At 36.3% G+C, this 20,142-nt stretch overlaps 1 protein-coding gene across 11 annotated transcripts in view; it reads left to right on the top strand.

Moving 5' to 3' along the window:
* Window positions 1-18,504, top strand: part of GREB1 (growth regulating estrogen receptor binding 1) — a 233,818-nt gene extending 215,314 nt beyond the window's left edge. For all 11 annotated transcript variants that reach the window (XM_007476320.3, XM_007476318.2, XM_016428803.2 and 8 more), the window contains 5 exons: window positions 316-534; window positions 3,069-3,204; window positions 10,736-10,936; window positions 11,534-11,672; window positions 16,083-18,504. In XM_007476320.3, coding sequence (XP_007476382.2) covers window positions 316-534; window positions 3,069-3,204; window positions 10,736-10,936; window positions 11,534-11,672; window positions 16,083-16,246 — 859 coding nt within the window. In that variant the 3' untranslated portion in view covers window positions 16,247-18,504. The remainder of the gene's footprint in view (window positions 1-315; window positions 535-3,068; window positions 3,205-10,735; window positions 10,937-11,533; window positions 11,673-16,082) is intronic.
* The last annotated feature ends 1,638 nt before the right edge of the window (window positions 18,505-20,142 follow it).

The raw sequence follows: 20,142 nt of genomic DNA, 5'->3' as shown, positions 1-20,142 counted from the left end.
TTTCATTAAAACTTTGTGTCTCCTGTAGCAAAATGCTTTTGTATGCAGTAGGTGCTTAATAAATGTTGGTTTGATTTGATTTGCAAGCTCAACAATGAATACATTTTAGTAAAGTTTCATTACTTAAAAAAAAAAGAGTCTAGTGGAATCTGTCATAATAGAATTTAACCTGTGTTTATTTGAAATGAGAGACTTTACTTCCTGGGCTATTTTGGTCCACTGCTGTAGACAATACTATAAAAAGGATCATGCTTTTATTTGCATGTTGGTCAAGAGAAAGTTTTTTTTTTATCTCTTCTCTTTTTTACCTTGCAGTGATTATACCTGGTCTGAAAGGAATGTTTCTTTGAAACACATCCTACAGCACATTGAGGCAGCTCCAAATGTCACTCATTATGCCCTAATCGGGATGCGGAAATGGTCGAGTAAAACTCGGAGTGGGGAGGTTCAGGAACCTTTCTCCCGCTGTCATATCCATGACTTTATTATCCTCAATGTGGATCTGACACAGAATGTACAGTATAACCAGAATCGGTGAGTTACAGACTGAAGAGAAAGCCAACCTGTCCTCAGTAGTCATCCTGACAATCTCTTTTTTTTCTCTGATTGGTATCCATTTGTTGACTCACTCACTGATAATGGTGCCAATAACTTGAAGTAGGTGTGCCCTTGGCCTCGGGGACAGAGGAATCCATAAGATTATGAATGGGAAGGTATTTTAGAGATGACCTGAGACAGTTCTCTTGTTTTAGAGATGAAGGGACTAAGGTCAAAAGGTACAGGGTAATGTGATAGCTCTGGACTTTGACTCATAAACCAGGCTACTCTACTACTGAATACATTGCTCTTTTCTAACCATGCTAAGATAGTCTTTATCTCCTTTTTTTTCTTTCAATCTCCAGAACCAATTTAACTTTAGCAATAGCATATGTTACCAGATTAAAAACTGAAAAAATAGGCATCTACTAAGTACCCATTGTGTAAAAGGTAATTTGCTAGGCTTTGAGGACCTGCTGAGGTCTCTCCAGTTCTTTGATCATTTCAATGGCTTCCTACTCCTTATCATATAAAGCCCAAACTCCTTCATTTCATCCCTTACAACATTCTGTTATCTTTCTGCGTATCTAGTCTTTCTCCATTACTTTCAGCCATATGCTAAAGGGAAAGTAGGCTCAGAACTGTCCTTGGAATATGTCAGGTTTTCTCATCCCTGCACATTTTTTTCGTTTTTGTTTTTTGTTTTTTTTTTGTAAACTGTTACCTCCCATGTATGATACTGTGTATTGATTGCAAGGCAGAAGTGTGGTAAGGGTCAGGCAATGGGGGTTAAGCGGTTTTTCCAGGGTCAGACAGCTAGGAATGGTATGAAATCAAATTTGAACCCAGGATCTCCTGCCTCTAGACTAGGATCTCAATCCACTGAGTTACCTAGCTGTCTCCCATCCCTGCCCAATTTTTGACACTATTTCTTATTCACAGAATTCGGCCACATTTCCCATTCCTGCCTTTTGAGGCGCTGTTTTAGTTGAAAGAGTGCTCCACTTTGAGAAAGAACATCTGGGTTTAAACCTTGATTTTGATATTTACCAGCTCTGTATGTCATTTCTCTCTTTAAGCTCTAGTTTACTCATTTGTAAATTAAAATGGTTGAGCTGGTGTTCTCCAAGGTATCTTCTATCCTGGAATCATATCATCCTGTGACATTAAGGGCCACCCCAAGTGCTGTCTTCTCCTGGATTCCTTCCCATATATCTCTTCTCATAGAGATCTCTCCCTTCAATGATGGCTGTGGGCTTTGGGATGGAAGCAGGTCTGACAGTCTATGGCAGTGTTGGTGGATCTTTTTGAGATCACATGCCCAAACTTCAAGTTGAAGCTGCCTGTGAGTCCCCCTGCATTACCCCAGAGAGTGGAGGGATGAAGTGTTCATATTGGGAAACTAGATAGAAGGGTGGAGCATATGAAAAATCTCCTTGGGTGCTATGGAGAGGGGGAATGGAGCAGTCCCCTCTGTGCTGTTGGAGCATGTGTGCCACACCTTTGCCAACATAGGTCTATGAGATACTGCTATTCTCAGGGCTCTTGGATTTGGCATCCTAGGCTGTCTACATCAAGGTCTGGAAGAAGATGATGGACCATGTGGTTGTTGTAGTTTGACCTGTCACATGCAACCCTGTCTCTCTCCTTAAGGTATCTTGCCACTTCAGACAGGCTCTGCCTCTGGCAATTGATGCCGCTTCTCTAAATAAGTTGCCACCCTGGGTGAAAGCTATGATGACTGGGTGGGAAACAGGACTGGTGCCTGGGAGGTGAGAGTTCTGCCATTCATTCTCAATGGGACCATCTGCCACTAAAATATAAGCCCCTGAAAGTAAGACCTGTCTTTTCTATTTGTATTTCCATAGTAGTTTTATGAGGATATCCTATGTATATCTTGTCATGGTGACTTCAGTTTTAACTGATTTCTTTTATCTGTGATCTCATTATCACATCATCATTGTGCACCAAAGGATATGGTCTTATTTTTTTTTAATCTTGAAATATGATTTTAATGGTGTGGAGAACTTAGTGTGGAAACTCTCTCCTGCTAAGAGAGATTCTTAGAGCACTGAGATGTTAAGTAACTTACTTATGGTCCCACAGCTCTTATGTGAACGATATAGGTCTTAAAAACAAGACACACTATGACAATGATTTTCACTGTAGTCTCAGAGAACATTCTGAGTATTTTATTTATACTTGTCTTTTATCCCCAGCATGTATGACAGAGCTATTTAGCCTTTCAACATTGGCTTTATCATCTAATAGTGTTAATAATATTTATACTACCTTCCCCTTGGAGTTATAGTGAGAAAAGCTAACTATATAGATTTTTAAATGGTACATAAATGATTTATTTTTATCCCCTTCTCTCTTTCTCTCTCTATCCCTGTCATAGTGCTGATCAGATATTAGCTTCCCCATAAATAAATAGATCTATATACATATATATGTATGTGTAACATATGTGTATATGTACTTCCTTGATTGAGTACTGTTTAACTGAATTTTCTTCCTTCTCTGGTTAGATTCACCTGTGATGACGTTGACTTCAACCTGCGAGTCCACAGTGCTGGCCTCCTTTTGTGCCGATTTAATCGCTTCAGTGTTATGAAGAAGCAAATTGCTGTTGGGGGCCATAGGTCCTTCCACATTAAATCCAAGGTGAGTGAGGGAATGGCTGCCATGTCATTATTTCAAACTCTGAGTTGACTGTGGTGCATTGGGAGGAGTCCTGCACATGAAGTCTAGCTTTACCAAGTATGTTGCCACTTAAATTCTTGGAGCCTCAGTGCCTTCATTTGTAAAATAGTGATTCTAACATCCACCTTGCCTTTCTCACAGGGCTGTTAGAACCATATGGATGATACATATGATGGATGTGGAGCAATAATAAGTTGCCTTAGAAATATAAATTATTTATGGAGAGATATATTATATTTTATTATATAGAAACAATAATAACAACATTCCACTAAAGTCACAGGTATTGTCTTAGGTACCTCACCGTTGAATTGCAGGTAGCTTTGGATTGTGGAACACTATTCTGGCAAGGAAGAAGCGTTACAATATATTGCCTTAAGGATTTCTAAGATGGTGAACTTTAAAATTATTTAGTCTTCTGTCTGTGGGCAGCCTCACTAAGTTCAGAGAGAACTATTACTAGAAGACTGGCCACTAAATGATGAATTGTTTTAGCCACATCAGTTTACTGAGATTATATGCTAATTTATCATGATGCCATTCATCAAGTGTAACTATGACATAAAAGGTCTTTGGTCTGCAGCAATGGAAGGAGTCCTTACCAATAAAGTAATTGATCTTTTATGATGATGATGATGATGATGATCATCATCATCATGTACTCAGAGGCAGTTGATAGCATTGGTTTTTCACTCCTTGTCAGATGGAAAGAGGAATAGTCTATTATTTACATGTAACTGGCTTGGTTTTGGTGTCAGATAAATAGTATTCTGCTGTATACAATTGTTCTAAGCCTTGTGAGTTTAGAGTTTCTCTTGGCTTCTAGAGAAAGATGCTTGGTCTATAGGTTTTCAAATGTCTTTATTTTCCCTTTTTTTCCCTTTAATAATGTTTTTTCCCCCCACTTAACACTTAAAATTTTTTTTGGCATTTGTTTTCTATCTTTTTTAGTTTCCCATTCTCTCCCTTCCTCATTCACCCCTCCATGAAATAATAAGCAATTTGCTATTCCTTATACTGGTACTATCATACAAAACATATAATTATAGCTGAGCATCTATTATCAGATGGCATATTTGTCAGTCTGAAGAAGGAGTCTTGTGACAGAGTTGATAGTGTGTGAGGAGATATCAGTTCAATTCAACAAATGTTGAATTAATCAAGAGACTGTGGTGGGTATTGGGCATACAGGGAAGAAAAACAAGTCACTGCCTTCAGTGAGCTTACAGAATTGTAGTGAGGATATGCCTAATGAGAGTGTGGTGTGAACAAAGGAGACATCAAAAAAGCTAAGAACATTGAAAGATTCAGGACTTCTAGCTATAGATGGGGGAAATCAAGGAAAAATCTCAATCTAAGCATTTATGAAATACCCACTATATATGCTGGCAGAGTGCTAGGTACTGTAATTCAAAGACAAAAGTGAAACTGTACCCACTCTGAAGGAATTAAATTCTTTCCAGAGGAGCAATAGAGATAAGCATTTACAGAATATATGTATGTCAGAATAGAATTACATATATTAATAGCTATAGGATAAACACAAAACAAATACAAGGTAGTTTTGAAAGGAAGGTACCATCGACTAGGGCAAATCGGGAGAGGCTTCATTGAGAAGGTAGACCGTGGTGTCTTAGAGGAAGAGGAAAAATGTCAACTGGCAGAAATATGAAGGGAGTATTGTTTTGAGTATGGGGAATGAGTTGAGCACAGGAATGGAGAAGAGGCAAGAGAGGGTAGGATGAAACGGAAACAGTGAGTAGATTAGTTTGTCCAGAGTCAGTAATAAAAGAAGCAATGCAAAAACAATGTAAAGTTTTTTATTGTATTAGGTGGTTGTTCCTTTAAGGATTATGGTAATGAGGAATCAGATCTACCTCCCTCCTCCATTCTCCCTCCCACTTCAGTTAATCTCTCCAATTAGTGACAAACTGCAATTCAGTTCTGAGTAAGTAACTCACTCTTTAAATGGTTGGAACAAGGGGTTTATTTAAGGAAGAGAAAGGAAAAGGAAATTGGATAGGAGAGAGGGGTTAGGGTTTCCCTGATCTTAAATAATCCTAAATTGAGAATAACGTTGTAGAGTCTTGAATGAGGGATGTGGCTAACAGGTTTGAGGATTTTTGAGTCATTTCTTGATACAATAGAGAGAAAATCAGTAAGGAAAGGTTCTTCTCAGGCCTTCCTCCTTCATGTGTTAGGAGAAAGAGAGTTTTCCAACAGTTTGGGTGTCTCTTTTTAACAGTCTCCTCCTGGTCACATTCTTCTCCAGAATGCTCCTTGATTGACAGCTCTGCAAACCTTCATCCATTGCCTCTGTTTGCAGGTTTTCTTCAATTTACTCATTCACAATATACAGTAAAAAATTCATGAAGAAAATAATGTAAAAAAATTATGTATTTTGATTTGTAATCATATTCTAAAAATTGCTCCTTTGAACCTAGTTTTGCTGCTAATAGTTTATAGGTTTTCATAGTTGATCATTGTACAATATTTCTGCTACTATATACTGTTCTCCTGGATCTGCTCACTTTATTTTGCATCAGTTCATATAAATCCAGGTTTTTCTGAACTCACCCTGCACATACTTTCTTATGATGCAATATTTTGCCATTACAACCATATGCCAAAGTTAGTTCAATCATGCCCCATATCAATACCAATTTTCAATTAATTAAATCAATTACTGCTTCACATGGAGATAGTCATTTCCAACTAAGTTGTATTCCTCATGCAAACTCTATTTTCAAAGTATTGTTTGAGCCTTGGCTAAGTCTGGTATTATGAAGATTATATCCTAGTAGTTTAAATGGAATTTTGTATTGCACTTCTTAGTTTTGAGTTCTCATTTCATCATATTGCTCACAATGATCAAGGAACTCAGAACTATAGGGAGGGACAGTTAACAGACAGTACAGTTGTAATTAATTCAAAAAGCTCCTGAGCATGATCTTTCCAAGGTTTTGTTATTACCTTCTTAGTGGCAGAAGTTAAATGGATTTTCTCTGAAAGGTACACCTTGGAATCACTGGAATCTAGGCAGTTCAGACCTTTCTTCCCTGACAGCAAGATGACCAGCATTGTGTCTAGTCAAAAGACATTGGGTTAAATATTAAAGCTGTTGTTCTTTTATAGGGAAGAGAGGAAGGAATACAAGCTGCTAATATAACATGATTCTAAATGTAGGCTATAACTCCTAGACCCAAAGCTGGCTGGCATAAGACTTGAGTGTGGTCCACATTTCCTGCCTTTCAAATGTGCAGTGATGATTTATAATGGGAATGTTGGGGCAAAGGAAACAATAACAAATGTGTTGAAGATAGAGAGCAGTAATAGTATAAATGATAAAATAAAACCTTTCACAGTAAATATGTGCTTTATATTGCAATTTTACAATGGATAAATATGCTTTCTTTGTTTCAAATCTTAAAAATGTTTTCTATAGATAAATAATATATTGATATAATATTTATATATACTTATTGATATAATTATATATGATGCCTAATATATAATTTATATATCACAGTTAACTTAGAATGTATATAATATTTCTATATATGAATAATGTATACAACAAAATAAATAATATATAAAGATACTCAGAAACCATTTTCACTAGCCAATATTTTATATCCTTGGCAAGTAGAGATGTAATAGTCAAAAACAACACCATACCAAAATAGAGGCATAATTACTAAACACTGAAGAAAAAGGAATATATGTATTTTTTCATTTTTGTAAAAATTTTGAGAATAATATAAATATATCTCAAGATTATACTCGATAGAAATGAGAGAAGCATGCTTTGGTTATGGTTTCTCACCAAGATGCCTGCCTTGATTCCACCAAAGGCATATTATACATTAGACTTTCCCCATATCTATCAGAGCAGTCTATAGTCCTTACTTTATTTTTTATTCCCTAATCTATATGGTCAAAAATGAAAATGAGGATTATTTGACATAATTTCTATTTTATTTTATTCATGGCTTATTTTTCCCAATTCATTATGATCATTGATTTACTTTGTAAGTGCTCTCAATCATCTCTCTCTCTCTTTTTTAAACCCTTACCTTCCATCTAAGAATCAATATTGTGTATTGGTTCTAAGACAGAAGAGTGGTAATGGCTAGGCAATGGAAGTTAAGGGACTTGCCCACCAACGCAGCTAGGAAGTGTCTGAGGCCAGATTTGAACTCAGGACCTCCCATCTCTGGGCTTGGCTCTCAGCCACCCAGCTGCCTCCTCAATTATTTTTTAGGATTTTTTGCTAGCTATCATACTCTCATGTCTTGGGATCTACTGAGAAAATAGAGAAAAATCAGATCTAGTCTAACTATTTTCCCTTACTCTACATCTCAAAACCTCTTGACAATATCCCCCATTTTCTCCTCATTTCCATTGTCTCTGATCAGGAAGTGATCCTTCTGGCCTCTGATACAATCCCCTTTATACAGTATTTTAGTTCCATTCTCTCCCATCTTCTTTGGCAGATTTCCCTGATACTCAACCTCTTTTTATGTCCTTCAGTTTTCAGTTCCTCCCGCTCTATACTTTCTTTCCCTGTTGTCAACATACATGCCCATTGCCAATTCTTCACAAACCCTCAGTTGACTATTTGCCAATCAAGCTATTCTATAGTTTTCATTCCTTTTACCCAAGCAAACTCCTGAAAAAGTTGTCTGCTCTCCTTGTTCTCTCCTTTCACTCTTTTCTCATTTTCCCCTCAGTATAGCTTCTGACCTCATCTCTCAATTGAAACTGTCCTCTCCAAAATTACAGGATCCCTTATTTGCCAGACTGGTATCCTTTTCTCAATCTTGATCTTTCTTGACAACTCTATGTATATTTGACACTTTTGACAACTTTTATTCCTAGATACCTTCTAGTTATGGGGTTTTCATAATACTAATCTCTCCTGGTTCTCTTCCAGTTTATCTGACCAGTCTTCATTCTTTTTTTTTTTTCAGGATCATCCATAACATTCTCTTGCACTCCAAGTATAACCTAAAACTTTGCTCTGGGTCATCTTTCTCTACTCTCTCTTATTTGATCACTTTATCAGATGACATAGATTTAATTATTTTTTCTATGCTGATGACTCCCAGATTTTTACTTCCATCCCTAGCTCTTGTCCTGAGTTTTAGTCCTATGTAATTAACATCCTACAGGATATTTTGGAGTATTAAATATTCCAAAAACAGTTTGTCCAAAATTGAACTCAGGATGAGTTCATGACTTAAATAAAGTCCCCCAAGCCTGCTCTTCTTCTAAAGTTATCATAGTTCTGTCAAGGTCACCACCATCCTTTTAATTGCTAAGTTTTGTAAACTCAGTGTCTTTTCCCACTCTACATTCTCCGTTTCCCTCATATATAAACCAAATATTGCCATTTATAACTTTAAAACATCTCTCATATTTGTCTCCTGTTTTCCATTCACATGCCCAACCACTCCAGTTCAGATTCCTAATTCCCTTTTGTTCTTTTTATCTAGTTTATTCAGTATCCTGGGACATCCATTTTCACTTCTGCCTCTTAGAGTCACTTTTTGTTCATTCTTCAGTCTTATCCTCTTCTTAATGACCCCATTAGGGGTTTTCTTGGCAAAGATACTGAAGTGGTTTGCCATTTTATTCTTCATCTCATTTTATAGATGAGGAACTGAGGAACAGTGTTAAGTGACTTGCTTAGGGTCTCACAGGTAGCAAGTTTTGGAGGCTGGATTTGAACTCATGAAGACGAATCTTCCTGATTCGAAGACCTATGCTCCATCCACTCTACAATCTAGGTTCCTTCAAAGCTCAGCTCAACTGCTGCCTTTTATGCAAAACCTATCCCTGGTCCCTCAGTGGCTAGTACCTTCCCCTTATAATTACCTTGTATTTATTTTTTATGTATCATATATAACATATATAACAACAGTAGTGAACATATAGAACTTTATATCATCCACATTTTACATATAAGAAAACTGAGGCTGAGAGAAGTTAAATGACTTGCCTAGAGTCTCACAGCTATTAAGTTTGGTCCTAAATTCAAACTCAGGATTTCTTGACTCCAAGTCCTATACTATGTACTCTGTCTTCTTAAATGTAAGCTCATCTAAGGTTAAAAGTGTTTTCTTATTTTCTTTTAATCTCTAGTGTTTAGCATAAATGTGTGGCATACAGAAAGTACTTAATAAATGCTTATTGATTGCTTCTGGTTTCATTTGTGGGAAGAAGCTAAAAATGTGAGATTCAGTTCCTTATTAGTAAGTTTATTGGACAAATTTTAAATTTAAAATACTAGTAAAGTCAAAGTTTGTATATTGTCTAAAGAAAAAAATATTCTTTTCCAGTTCTCTTTTCCACTGATAAGGCAAAGGGGATAATAAATGCCCAAGGGCTATTTTGTATTTTGGTCTTTGTTTCATGACCATGACAACCCATGAAATAAAGAAAGCATTTGATGGAAAAATTTTGTTTTCACATAGCAATCAAATGAAAGTAAAGTCAACAATGTACATTTCCTGAAAAGTTAAGCCAAATAGATGAAAGAATGATTTTGGTTGATAATATATGCCTCCTTACAATCACATAGTTGGCTATTTGCAAAAATAAAAGCGCACATAGTTTTAACTTTAATATGCTTACTTTTTATTGATTATTGATTATTAATATGCCTACTTTATTTATGCCTACTAATTTTATTGCCTACTTCTGTTGTATCCCACCTAAGTTTTGTTGCTTTTTGTTGCTGTCTTCACTGAAAGAGTTAACATCTTATTCTTTTGCCTCTGCTTTCTTCCTCACTTTGTATAAGTTTCTGCATTTTTCTTTGACTTCATATTACTCCTTATGGTACAATAATATTTTTCTATATTCATATTTTATAATTTGCCTAACCATTTTCTTTTTATTTGGCATATAGTTTCTTTCTAACTCTTGTTATTACAAATGATGCTGCTGTGAATATTTCTGTACAGATGGCTCTTTTCTTGTAGCCAATAAACTCCTTGGGGATGCAAACCCAGTAGTGAGATTGCTGGGCCAAAGAGTATTAGAAATTTTAACTTTTATTACATGATTCAAAATTCATTTCCATAACATAATCAATTTATATTACTACTTGCAGTGATAGGAGTGCTTGTTTTCACGCTGCCCCTTGAACATCAAAATATTTCCTTCTTTGCCATCCATCTTTCTTGTTTAACTTGAAACATTCTCTTGTGTTATTAACTTTGTCTCTCCCAACCCTCCCACTGCAAGATTCTAAGTTTAAAATCAAGGACTGTAATTTATTAATCTCTTTCTCCTTGGCATCCAGTATTATGTTTTCTACAATAAATGATAACATCTCTGCCTCTGGGTTTCATCATGTAAAAAATGAGAGGATTGGATTAGATGATATCTAAACTATGTTATCAACTCTAAATCCTATGAGCCTTTAGCCTAATAGGTATGCAAAAACAATTGTTTCTTTGACTGCTATTTTGTTTTTATGTAGGTGTCTGATAACCTAGTGTCTATTGCACCTTCTCAATACATCTGTGCCCCCGATAGCAAGCACACTTTCCTTGCGGCTCCTGCCCAGCTTCTACTTGAAAAATTCCTCCAGTACCACAGCCATCGTTTCTTCCCTCTGTCATTGAAGAATTATGGCCACCCTGTGCTGTCTGTTGATTGTTATCTTAATCTGGGACCTCAGGTAATTTTTTAACAAGTTCTGAGTATATTTCTCATAGGATGGTCAACAGGAGATGAATAAATCTCTTTGAATAATTTTATAGGATGGAAGTTTGGAAGGGGCACTTCAACTTTCCAGCTGAGTGAGGACAGATAGATAAATAGATGGAACATTTGGTGAAGTGGATAGATACTGTCTTTGCCAGGAATACCCCACATGGGGTCACAGAGTAGGACATGCCTAAAAATTACTGAACAACAACAACAAAATGTTTAAGGAAATGTGTTAGGCAGTAGGGTTATAAATATCCTTAAGGAGCTTAGAAGTTGAAATTCTAGCTCTTTTTCTGTTTAATCTCCAACAAGTCATTTAACTTCTCAGAGACTCAGTTTCCTCATCTGTAAAATGGGGATAAATATACTTCAGCTATCTGCTTCAGAGGGATGTTGGTTAACATGTCATTCCAACTTTTAAACATTTTAAATGTTATACATGTGTGAGATATTGTTATTTTGATCACATGTGTATGTGTGTGTGTGTGTGTATGTGTGATACATTGTTGAATGTCCTAAGGAAATGATTTTTTTTTTTGCTCCTCTCTGCTTCTTCCTTTTTCAGGTTGCTGTTTGTTATGTGAGCTCCAGGCCTCATTCTTTAAATATCAGCTGCTCAGATTTGCTGTTTAGTGGGCTCCTGTTATATCTCTGTGACTCCTTTGTGGTTGCTAGCTTTTTGAAAAAGTTTCATTTTCTGAAAGGTAAGTTATAATGTTTACTGGAATGGTCACACAATCTGCAAAAGGGATTTAAGAGATTAATTCGTTCAACTCTATTAAATGTCTGCTTTGCTAGGTGCTGGTGAAGTGCCATATACAAATCAACCTTTGCCTCTTCTTGAAAGGCTCTAAAAGTCTGCAAGTGGGGTTCTGTAAAGATAAAAATGTATTAAAATTATTTGTGGTTGGACTCTGAGTATTTAAATTGGTGGTCTTCAGGGATTTAATTTCTAAATCCCAAAATGAATTACTAAAGTAAATGGACTTTATGGTAGTTTATTTACAATAGAGGGAAGATATTAAGGAAGAGAGAAAGAGAGGAAACTCCAGCTTCCTCTGAGCCAGGTAGAAATACTAAGGTCCCACTCAGGGAAAAGAGTCTCAAGATAATGGGCCTTTCTTGAAGGTTTATACTCCGAGAAAGGCAGGGTCACTAAGTCAGTCTTTCACTCACCAATGGTGGCCATCTAAAATGGAAAGCAGTCTGAGGTTTCTTGCATGAGCTCCTCCAGAGGTCCAGTTCCACAGTCTCTCCTCCAAGTCATAGAGTTCTTTGATCTTCTCGAATCGAATATCTCCTTCTCGCCTCTGGTCCTTTTTTAAAAGATCTTTTTCTCTTGTGTCACCTCCCCAAATTTCATGTCTACCAATCACAGCAGACACTTTTCTCCTAGACTGCCCATTCTTTAGTTCACACCTTCTTTGGTTAGATTATACCCTTTTGGGTTACTTAACACCTTTTTTTGGTTAGTTCATCTTTTGTAGTTACTTAACAGCTTTTTGTAGTTAAAATGGGTAGATCTATTTAAAATACTGAGTTATCACCTTTTGGGGATTAAAATCTAAAAATAGATTGTGGATTACAATTCAATCTTCCCAATAAAGAAGAAGCTAAGTATCTTCATTGTTACAATCAGAAGATGGCTAAGTCCAATCTTCACAAATGATAGGGATATAATAAAGTATTAACTATAGGTAGCAGGGGACATTGATGGAGTTACTGATCAATTTTAGCCTCCTACTGTATATTAGGTACAGTTACGTATATATCTACGTTATGCAGTTTGGACTTTGGTTGAAAGGAATGCTTCTCAATTTAGTGAGTTATATGCCCTAGCCCCTGCATGAGAGGAATTCTAGAAACTCCTCTTAGTTCCCAGTAAATGGGGCTGTATCCAAGATAATTGATGAATGAGCTTTCAGAGATCATTACTCACCAATTATGCTGAGTGTATATTTATTTCCTTTTTCTATATGTAGTCATTGTAAAATAGAGTCCAGGATGGCAAGGGCACAGTACAAATCCATAGTACTTTGTGAAGCTTGAGGAAGAAAACGTCATTTACTTGGGAGATTTAGGGAAGATTCCCTAGAAGAGGTAGTAATTGAGTAGGGCTTTGAAGAGAAAAAGAATAGTTAGGGAAGTGGAAGAGAAACAAAAGCTAAAGAGAAGGAATATCAAGGAAGATAGTAATCAACAATGTTGTATGCCCCAGAGAAGACAAATTAAGTCAACAAGTCATGATAATAAATTTAATGAATGTTTACTGTGTACCAGGCACTATGCTAAATAGTGGGGATAAAAAGATAACAAAAAGAAATAGAGTTCCTATCCTCAAGGAACTTTTACTTTAATTGTGGAAGATAGCACATAAAAGGAGAAAAAAATTAAGATTGTGGATGGGGCAGAGCCTGAAAAGTGAAGGATAACTGGTATGGGCCACTCCTCATAATGGAGGTTCTAGGAAGAACTCACCAATGGGGAGAAGGGACCCTAGGGATGAAAGAAGGCAGCTGAAGAATGAGGCAATAGGGATGTCAATGGGAGTTTCTGTAGAGTGGTGAGGACAGAAGCCAGATTGAAAAGTAGTTTGTAAGGCAGTAGAAACACTTGAGTGCAGGTTACTTGTTTTAGAAGTTCTGTGGAGGGACAATAATTGCTATAGTTATTTACAAAATCTGTATATCTTGTTGAAATGTCCTGCAACAGTGAATAGGCAAGGGAGGGAGTGAAGTTTTTTCTTTTTGAAGAAGGATGGAGGAGAAAAATGGGCCTATCCTCTCTGAAATCATATCATAATACTATGCAGGGTATCACCTATTCTCAATTATGTGTAAGGGCAGTCATGCCCAGAATGAGTGCCAGAATTGGATAGGATGGTTGTAAAAGCAGTGTAGTGGGAAATAAGTTTAGTTGACAGGAAGGAACAAAGGTAGAAAGAAAGAAACAAACAAACAGGGTTCTATAGGAAAAAGGAGCTGAGTTAATAACAGGATCAAGGAAAGGATTTTTTACCATTAAGTACTAGGTTCAGAGCTATGATTTCACTGATAAAGAGATTCCTTGGTGAATTACCTCGAATACTGAGAGATAAAGTAGCTTGCCTGTGGTTATATATTATATTATATATTAATTATATATGATACTATATATGATATATCATTACATATTTATTTGATGAAAGATTTGACCTAAGCTTGAGGCCAGATCTTCATCCATTATACTGCCTCTGTTTTTTAAGAACTAGATTGAGAAGTGGAAGGAATTTAGAGCTCATTATGTGAAGGAGTCAGTGGCAAGTGTTAAAAGTGTACAGAGGCACTTAGGAGCAGAGATAGGTGAAGGAGCAATACCCCGGGGAAGATAAAATTCAGAGCATATGTGAAGAAGTGAGCCCTACTTCAGAGACAGGAAGGAAGAGAAGGGAAAGCAGGTTGATACATGCTGCGGCCGAAGCAGATACACTGAGGTAAAGAGGAAAGAGCACCCTTTGTTAGACATTAGATTAGCCACAAAGATGAACATGATAATCCCTGATTTCAAAGGTTACATAGTCTAGTTGGGGAGATAGGATATGTCTATAACAAGATGATTACCTAACTCTAAGGTTTTATAGAATATTTTATTCTGTATGTTTACTTGGTTATTTGCCTTATTTTAAAAGTTTTAATAAAAAATTTAAAGGAGTTAATTAATGATATAAACCAGCAGATACCAAGCACTAAAGATTAGTACAGGGAATGAAGGCTAAATGACAGTAGGTGGAAGAACTCTGCATACAGAGAGAGAGAGAGATATATACACAGACAGACAGACAAACAGACAAACCCAGAAATAATTGTGTTCAAGTCCTGCCTTTGAAAGTTGGACTACAATGACCCTGGGCAAACTACTTATTCTCTTAGATTTGTAGGTAATGCTGGAAGATTATACATTGTAGAGAAGGTGCCCAGCTGCCAATGGTATTCTCTCATGGGAATTACTTATACCAATGAACTCTCAGGTCCATCTGTCCTATGGGTCAGGAGGACTGGGTGGCTGGAAAATTGTGTGGAGTTGTTCATGTTCTTCCCTTTTTTGTCTCTTCCTGGTTCCCTTTCTACCTGCTTTTTTCTGTCTCCATGCAACAGATCATTAGAACTTCACTCATTATATATGCTTTTGTCCCTTTTCAGCTTGTCCAAATGAATCATTTCCAGTGCTTGAAAACATACTCATTCCTCATCCTATGCCTTTTAATGATATGAAAAGTATAGAGGCCTTGTTCAAAAATAATCCTGATTAACCTAGTCATAAAATGTTTTTACCTAACAAAAAGTAATTTATTTTAAGTGGAAGTGGGGTAATCATTGAGTCCTTTGAGACTTTACAGTTAGGTCAGGTCACAGTTGTCATTTTCACACATACTTGTTTCTGTAGTGAAATATAAGGGAAAAAAAACACCAAACAAAACATTAGACTTGGAGTCAGGAGACCTGCTATTTTCAAATCCTGGTTCTGAGCCTTATAGCTGTGTGACCTTGAGCAAATAACTTATATTTTCTGAGATTGTTTCCTCATTTATAAAAGGATGTCAGCAATACTTGTCCTACATGGAGTTTTAAGGAAACATTTTTCAATAAATCATATGTAACTTCCTGATGCAATAATACAATAGACTTATTTCCTCTTCTATTGCTTTGGTGAGATTCTTTTAGACAAAAAAGTTAGTTGTAAAACTATAATTGCTCTGAGCTTCCATTTTCCAACATTTAGGCAGAAGTATGGTTTTCTATCTTTAATTAGCCTTTGATCTCTTTGTGGTTGAAGTAAGTTTAGGTTGCCTGAAACTTTTGGGTAATGAAGCAGCAGATTATTTTATAGTAGGTTTGATAGATGGGTAGGGTAGAGTATGGTAGGGGAAGGAAGAGTTGGGGAAAGAGTACATCTTTTTTTGGAATTTCCCCCTAGTCCTTGAAGAAGGTTTATACAAATGGTGGTCCAAATTCCAATCTTTTGCTCTGTAATACCTGGAGTTTGGGGGTGGGGGGTCCATTCAAAACTGAAACAGTGTACAAATGTGAGATCATTTTTATTTATTTTTTGTTATTATAATTTTCTCATTTTTGTAGGTGCCACCTTATGTGTCATCTGTCAGGATCGCAACTCACTCCGTCAGACAGTTGTTCGCCTAGAGTTGGAAGATGAGTGGCAGTTCAGGCTTCGGGATGAATTCCAGACAGCCAATGCCAAAGAAGACAGGCCACTTTTCTTCCTGACTGGGCGACACATTTGAAAGAAACAACAGTCCAATTTTTTCTGGAAGAGCAGATACTTCAGAGAACCCTCCTGCCAATATGACTGAAAGAAGCCATAGCACATCAGAGCTATAAAAAGATTATAGAGCTCATTGGTCTGTTCCACTCATTTTATAGGTGGTAGGGCTAACAATCTAAATGACTTCAGTGATTTGTCTTTGGTCACTTGTGACTTGGTAGCTGAGCAGGAAACCCAGGCCTTTAGAATGCCTATTTCACAGGGAAGCTTCTGCAAAGGCAAGCTTACAGTCAACAATATACCCATAGAACCAAAGGGAGAGCTTCAGAGCCAGGGGCGATCTTTGAGATCCAGCCCATATAGCTCATTTTTACAGAGAGGGAAACAGAGCCCCAGATAATAAAGTCTAGGGAAGAATATATATGATCCAGGTCTCTGGACTCACATTCCCCTATGCTTTTCTCACAACATACTGCTGAGTTTACTGGGATGTTTTAGAATAATTTCTTTAAGAACAAAGTTTTGACAGTTTACCATATTATCTATATGCTTCCATGATAGAAATTTGTTTACACTTTTGGTTGACATTGTATATTTTTAGATACTTGTTCTTGAAGTGGAAACATTTTTTCATATGTAGAAGGACCAGTTCTGAGGTGTTTCTCTGCCCATGTTAACACATGGACCATATATAGAAACTACTGAAAACCACAAATTCCAAAAATATGGAGTACATCTGAAAACAGAATCATTAGAATAAGAATTACACAATCCTAGAATCCTGGTATTGAAAGGAACTTACTCCTACTTAGATCAATCAACTGATTGATCAGCAAGCATTTATTAAAGACTTTCTGTGTGTGAGGAATTGTGCTAAGCACTGAAGATAGAAAGATAAGAACGTGGTGTTTGCTCAAATGGAGCTTAAATTCTAAAGTGAGACAACATACAAACAGCTATGTAGATATTTTATATATATATATATAGTAATTTCAGAGGGAAGTCATTAGTATTGGGGAAGAGGGAGAAAGAGGAGGAAAGAGGATATGACTTTTTGTCTAAGGCCAAGGAATGTGAATGTCCTTGGATTGTCTGAAGTTTTTTGTGATTTAGAAATCAGAACAAAGTGCCAAATCAGCCAGCTACTTTTTGAGTATATTCAAGCACATGATTTAATTTCTTTTAAAAATGTTTTATTAATGGCTTTTTCTTTTTCATGTCAACCATTTCCTATTATGCCTCCCTACCACACTGAGTTCTTCCTTTTTAACTAAAATAATTAAGCAAAACCAATTGACAAAGTCAGATAGTAAATGATACCATTTTGCCTCTGTAGTTTCTTGCCTCACTGCTAAGTGGAGAGAAATGAGTTTTACTATTTGTCGTATGGTTTAATGTCCTAACAAAGCTCTTTACTCTGGGTGACATTAGATTTTCTGTATAAGAACACCTTAGAGAACTATCTCTTGGTAATAGTGAAAATGAAAGAACATGGCCTTAAGTACTGTTAAATAAATGTGTTCTAGGGAGGAAATAATTATATAGTGGCTCTCTAAGGGTCCTATAAAAATGAGAATTGATTTGCAGAGGAGTGAGAATGAAATTGTTTAGTCCACTCAAAAAACTCAGAAATGATAGATAAGGACAAGACCCATGACCATTTACTTACTAAAAGTTTATTTTCAAAATCTTCATTGAACCTTGACTTTGCTGGCAGGTAAAGTGTATCAGCTGAAGTATTTGTGTAAGTGAAAGACTTCTAGAAGCCCAAGTACAGAATGAGTGGACGCAAAAGAGTACACAGAATAACCAGATTCCAGAGGGATTGTTACTTGAAGCATCTGAGCCAAAGGTCTTTTTTCAAACACCCCCTTTTTGATAACATTGAGGCAGACTGATGGGCAGTAGTCACTTTCACCTGGCCTAGCCTTGAAGACATTGAATGAGAAGTAAGGGAACCAAAGAGAAATAGCTTTCAAAGATGGTGTCAAAGATGGTGTGTTGATTTTTCTTTTTCCCCTTAAGGAAAAAAAGCCTGTGGGTATGACAGATTTGGGTTGATGTTTACAAAATTATTTTATTAGTAAATGGTAACCTTGTATATTTCATTATTCCTATTTTGGAATGAAACTTTACTTTCTGTAGTTTTATTTGTCTTTGTAAATAGTATCTCCTGTGCAGCTTTCCCTTACATTGTATTAGTTAATTTAAACTTTTCAAAGGTCTTAATATTCATGTTGGTTCTAGCCTTTACAAATAAATCTTGTAATGCACTTACTGGTTTCTTGTTATTTGCACAATTATAAAATTATATTTATCCTGAATTACTATTGGTGTAAAATTATTAATTATAGAAACTTGTCCTTTTGATGCAAATGGGAAAGTTATTTTCAGTAGAATTTTGTTTACTTGTGGCATCCAACTTTAAAAAAAATATGGAGGCATTTTATCATGTGCATTAGCTAAAACTGATAATTTTCTTGGTATTGGCTTCAGAACTCATCTTCTGGCATTCTAGGCCCTTTGTCAGTTTCTTCCTGTTTCTTCCTTTTCTTATTTTGTGTTCCCTTCACTTTAAGCAAGCCCAGAGAAGGCAGCTGTGATACCGTGAAACGGAAATAAATTTGGAGTCAAGACACTTCTGAATCTGTGTCAGAATGTCTCTAATCTAACAGGGTCTATACAATGTTTTTCTCCCAGGGTCATTCACCTTTTTATAGAGATGGAGGAATTTATGTGTTCTCAGGAACCAGGATTGCTTGTTACAGTTAATTGGAACTTGACTTCTTTGTATTGTTCTTTTCATTTACAGTACTGTGGCCATTGTGTACATTGTTCTCTTGGTTCTGCTTAATTTGTTCCCCATATAGGGCTCGTGTTTCATGCCAGAGTTTTATTCTGGGGGGGAGAGGGGCACTCCAAAAATCTTAGGTTTAGTTTTATATTGGTTGTCCCAAATGTGAGTCCCCAACTCTTGAATTTCCATCTAGAGGTCACTAGGTAGAACAGAGGATAGAGTTCTGGCCTTATAAAAAAGAGGATCTGAGTGCACATACTGCCTCAGGCAATTTGCTAGTTGTGGGACCAAAGGTAAGTCATTAACTTCTTTGGACCTGTTTCCCTCCTATAAAGTGACTCAATAGCCATTTAAGGTCTTTTCAGCTTTAAATCTGTAACAATAGATTTAAATAGCATAGATACTGGGTAGAAGACCCACCTCTGAAAATGTGTAAGATGTAAAGAAATGTTCAATAATGTTGTCAACATAATGTGTAGGTCTTACTTTGGGGGTTATATTTTTATTTATTTAGTTAAATATTTCTCAATTACATTTAAACATTCATTAAAAATTTTTGAGTTCCAAATTCTCTCCTGCCCTCCTGCTCCTCCTCTACCCAATAAGAAGGAAAGAAATATGCTATCATTTATACATATGACATGCAAATATATTTCCATATTAGTCATGTTGCAGAACACACACATATATACACACAAATTCAAGCAAATAAAGAAAATCAAAAGGCTATGCCTAGTTTTGCACTCAGAGTTCATCAGTTCTCTCTCTGGAAGTGGATAGCATTTTTGATCTAGAGCCCTTTGGAACTATCTTGGATCATTGTATTGGTCAGAGTAGTTAAGTCTTTCATGGCTGATCATCATTATAATATTGTAGCTGTGCAATGTTCTGTTTCTGATCACTTCACTTTGTACTAATTCATAGAGGTCTTCCTAGGTTCTTTTCAAAGCATATTGCTCATCATTTCTGATACATAATAGTATTTCATCATAATAATCTACTACCACTTATTCAACTATTTCCAATAATGGGCATCCCTTCAACTCCCAGTCCTTTATCACTACAAAATATCTATTATAAATATTTTGACATAAATTGCTCCTTTCCCCTTTTCTTTT

The sequence above is a fragment of the Monodelphis domestica genome, chromosome 1 (genome assembly GCF_027887165.1).
Source record: "Monodelphis domestica isolate mMonDom1 chromosome 1, mMonDom1.pri, whole genome shotgun sequence".
Classification (NCBI taxonomy): Eukaryota; Metazoa; Chordata; class Mammalia; order Didelphimorphia; family Didelphidae; genus Monodelphis; species Monodelphis domestica.
This window is presented reverse-complemented; position numbering and strand designations above follow the sequence as displayed.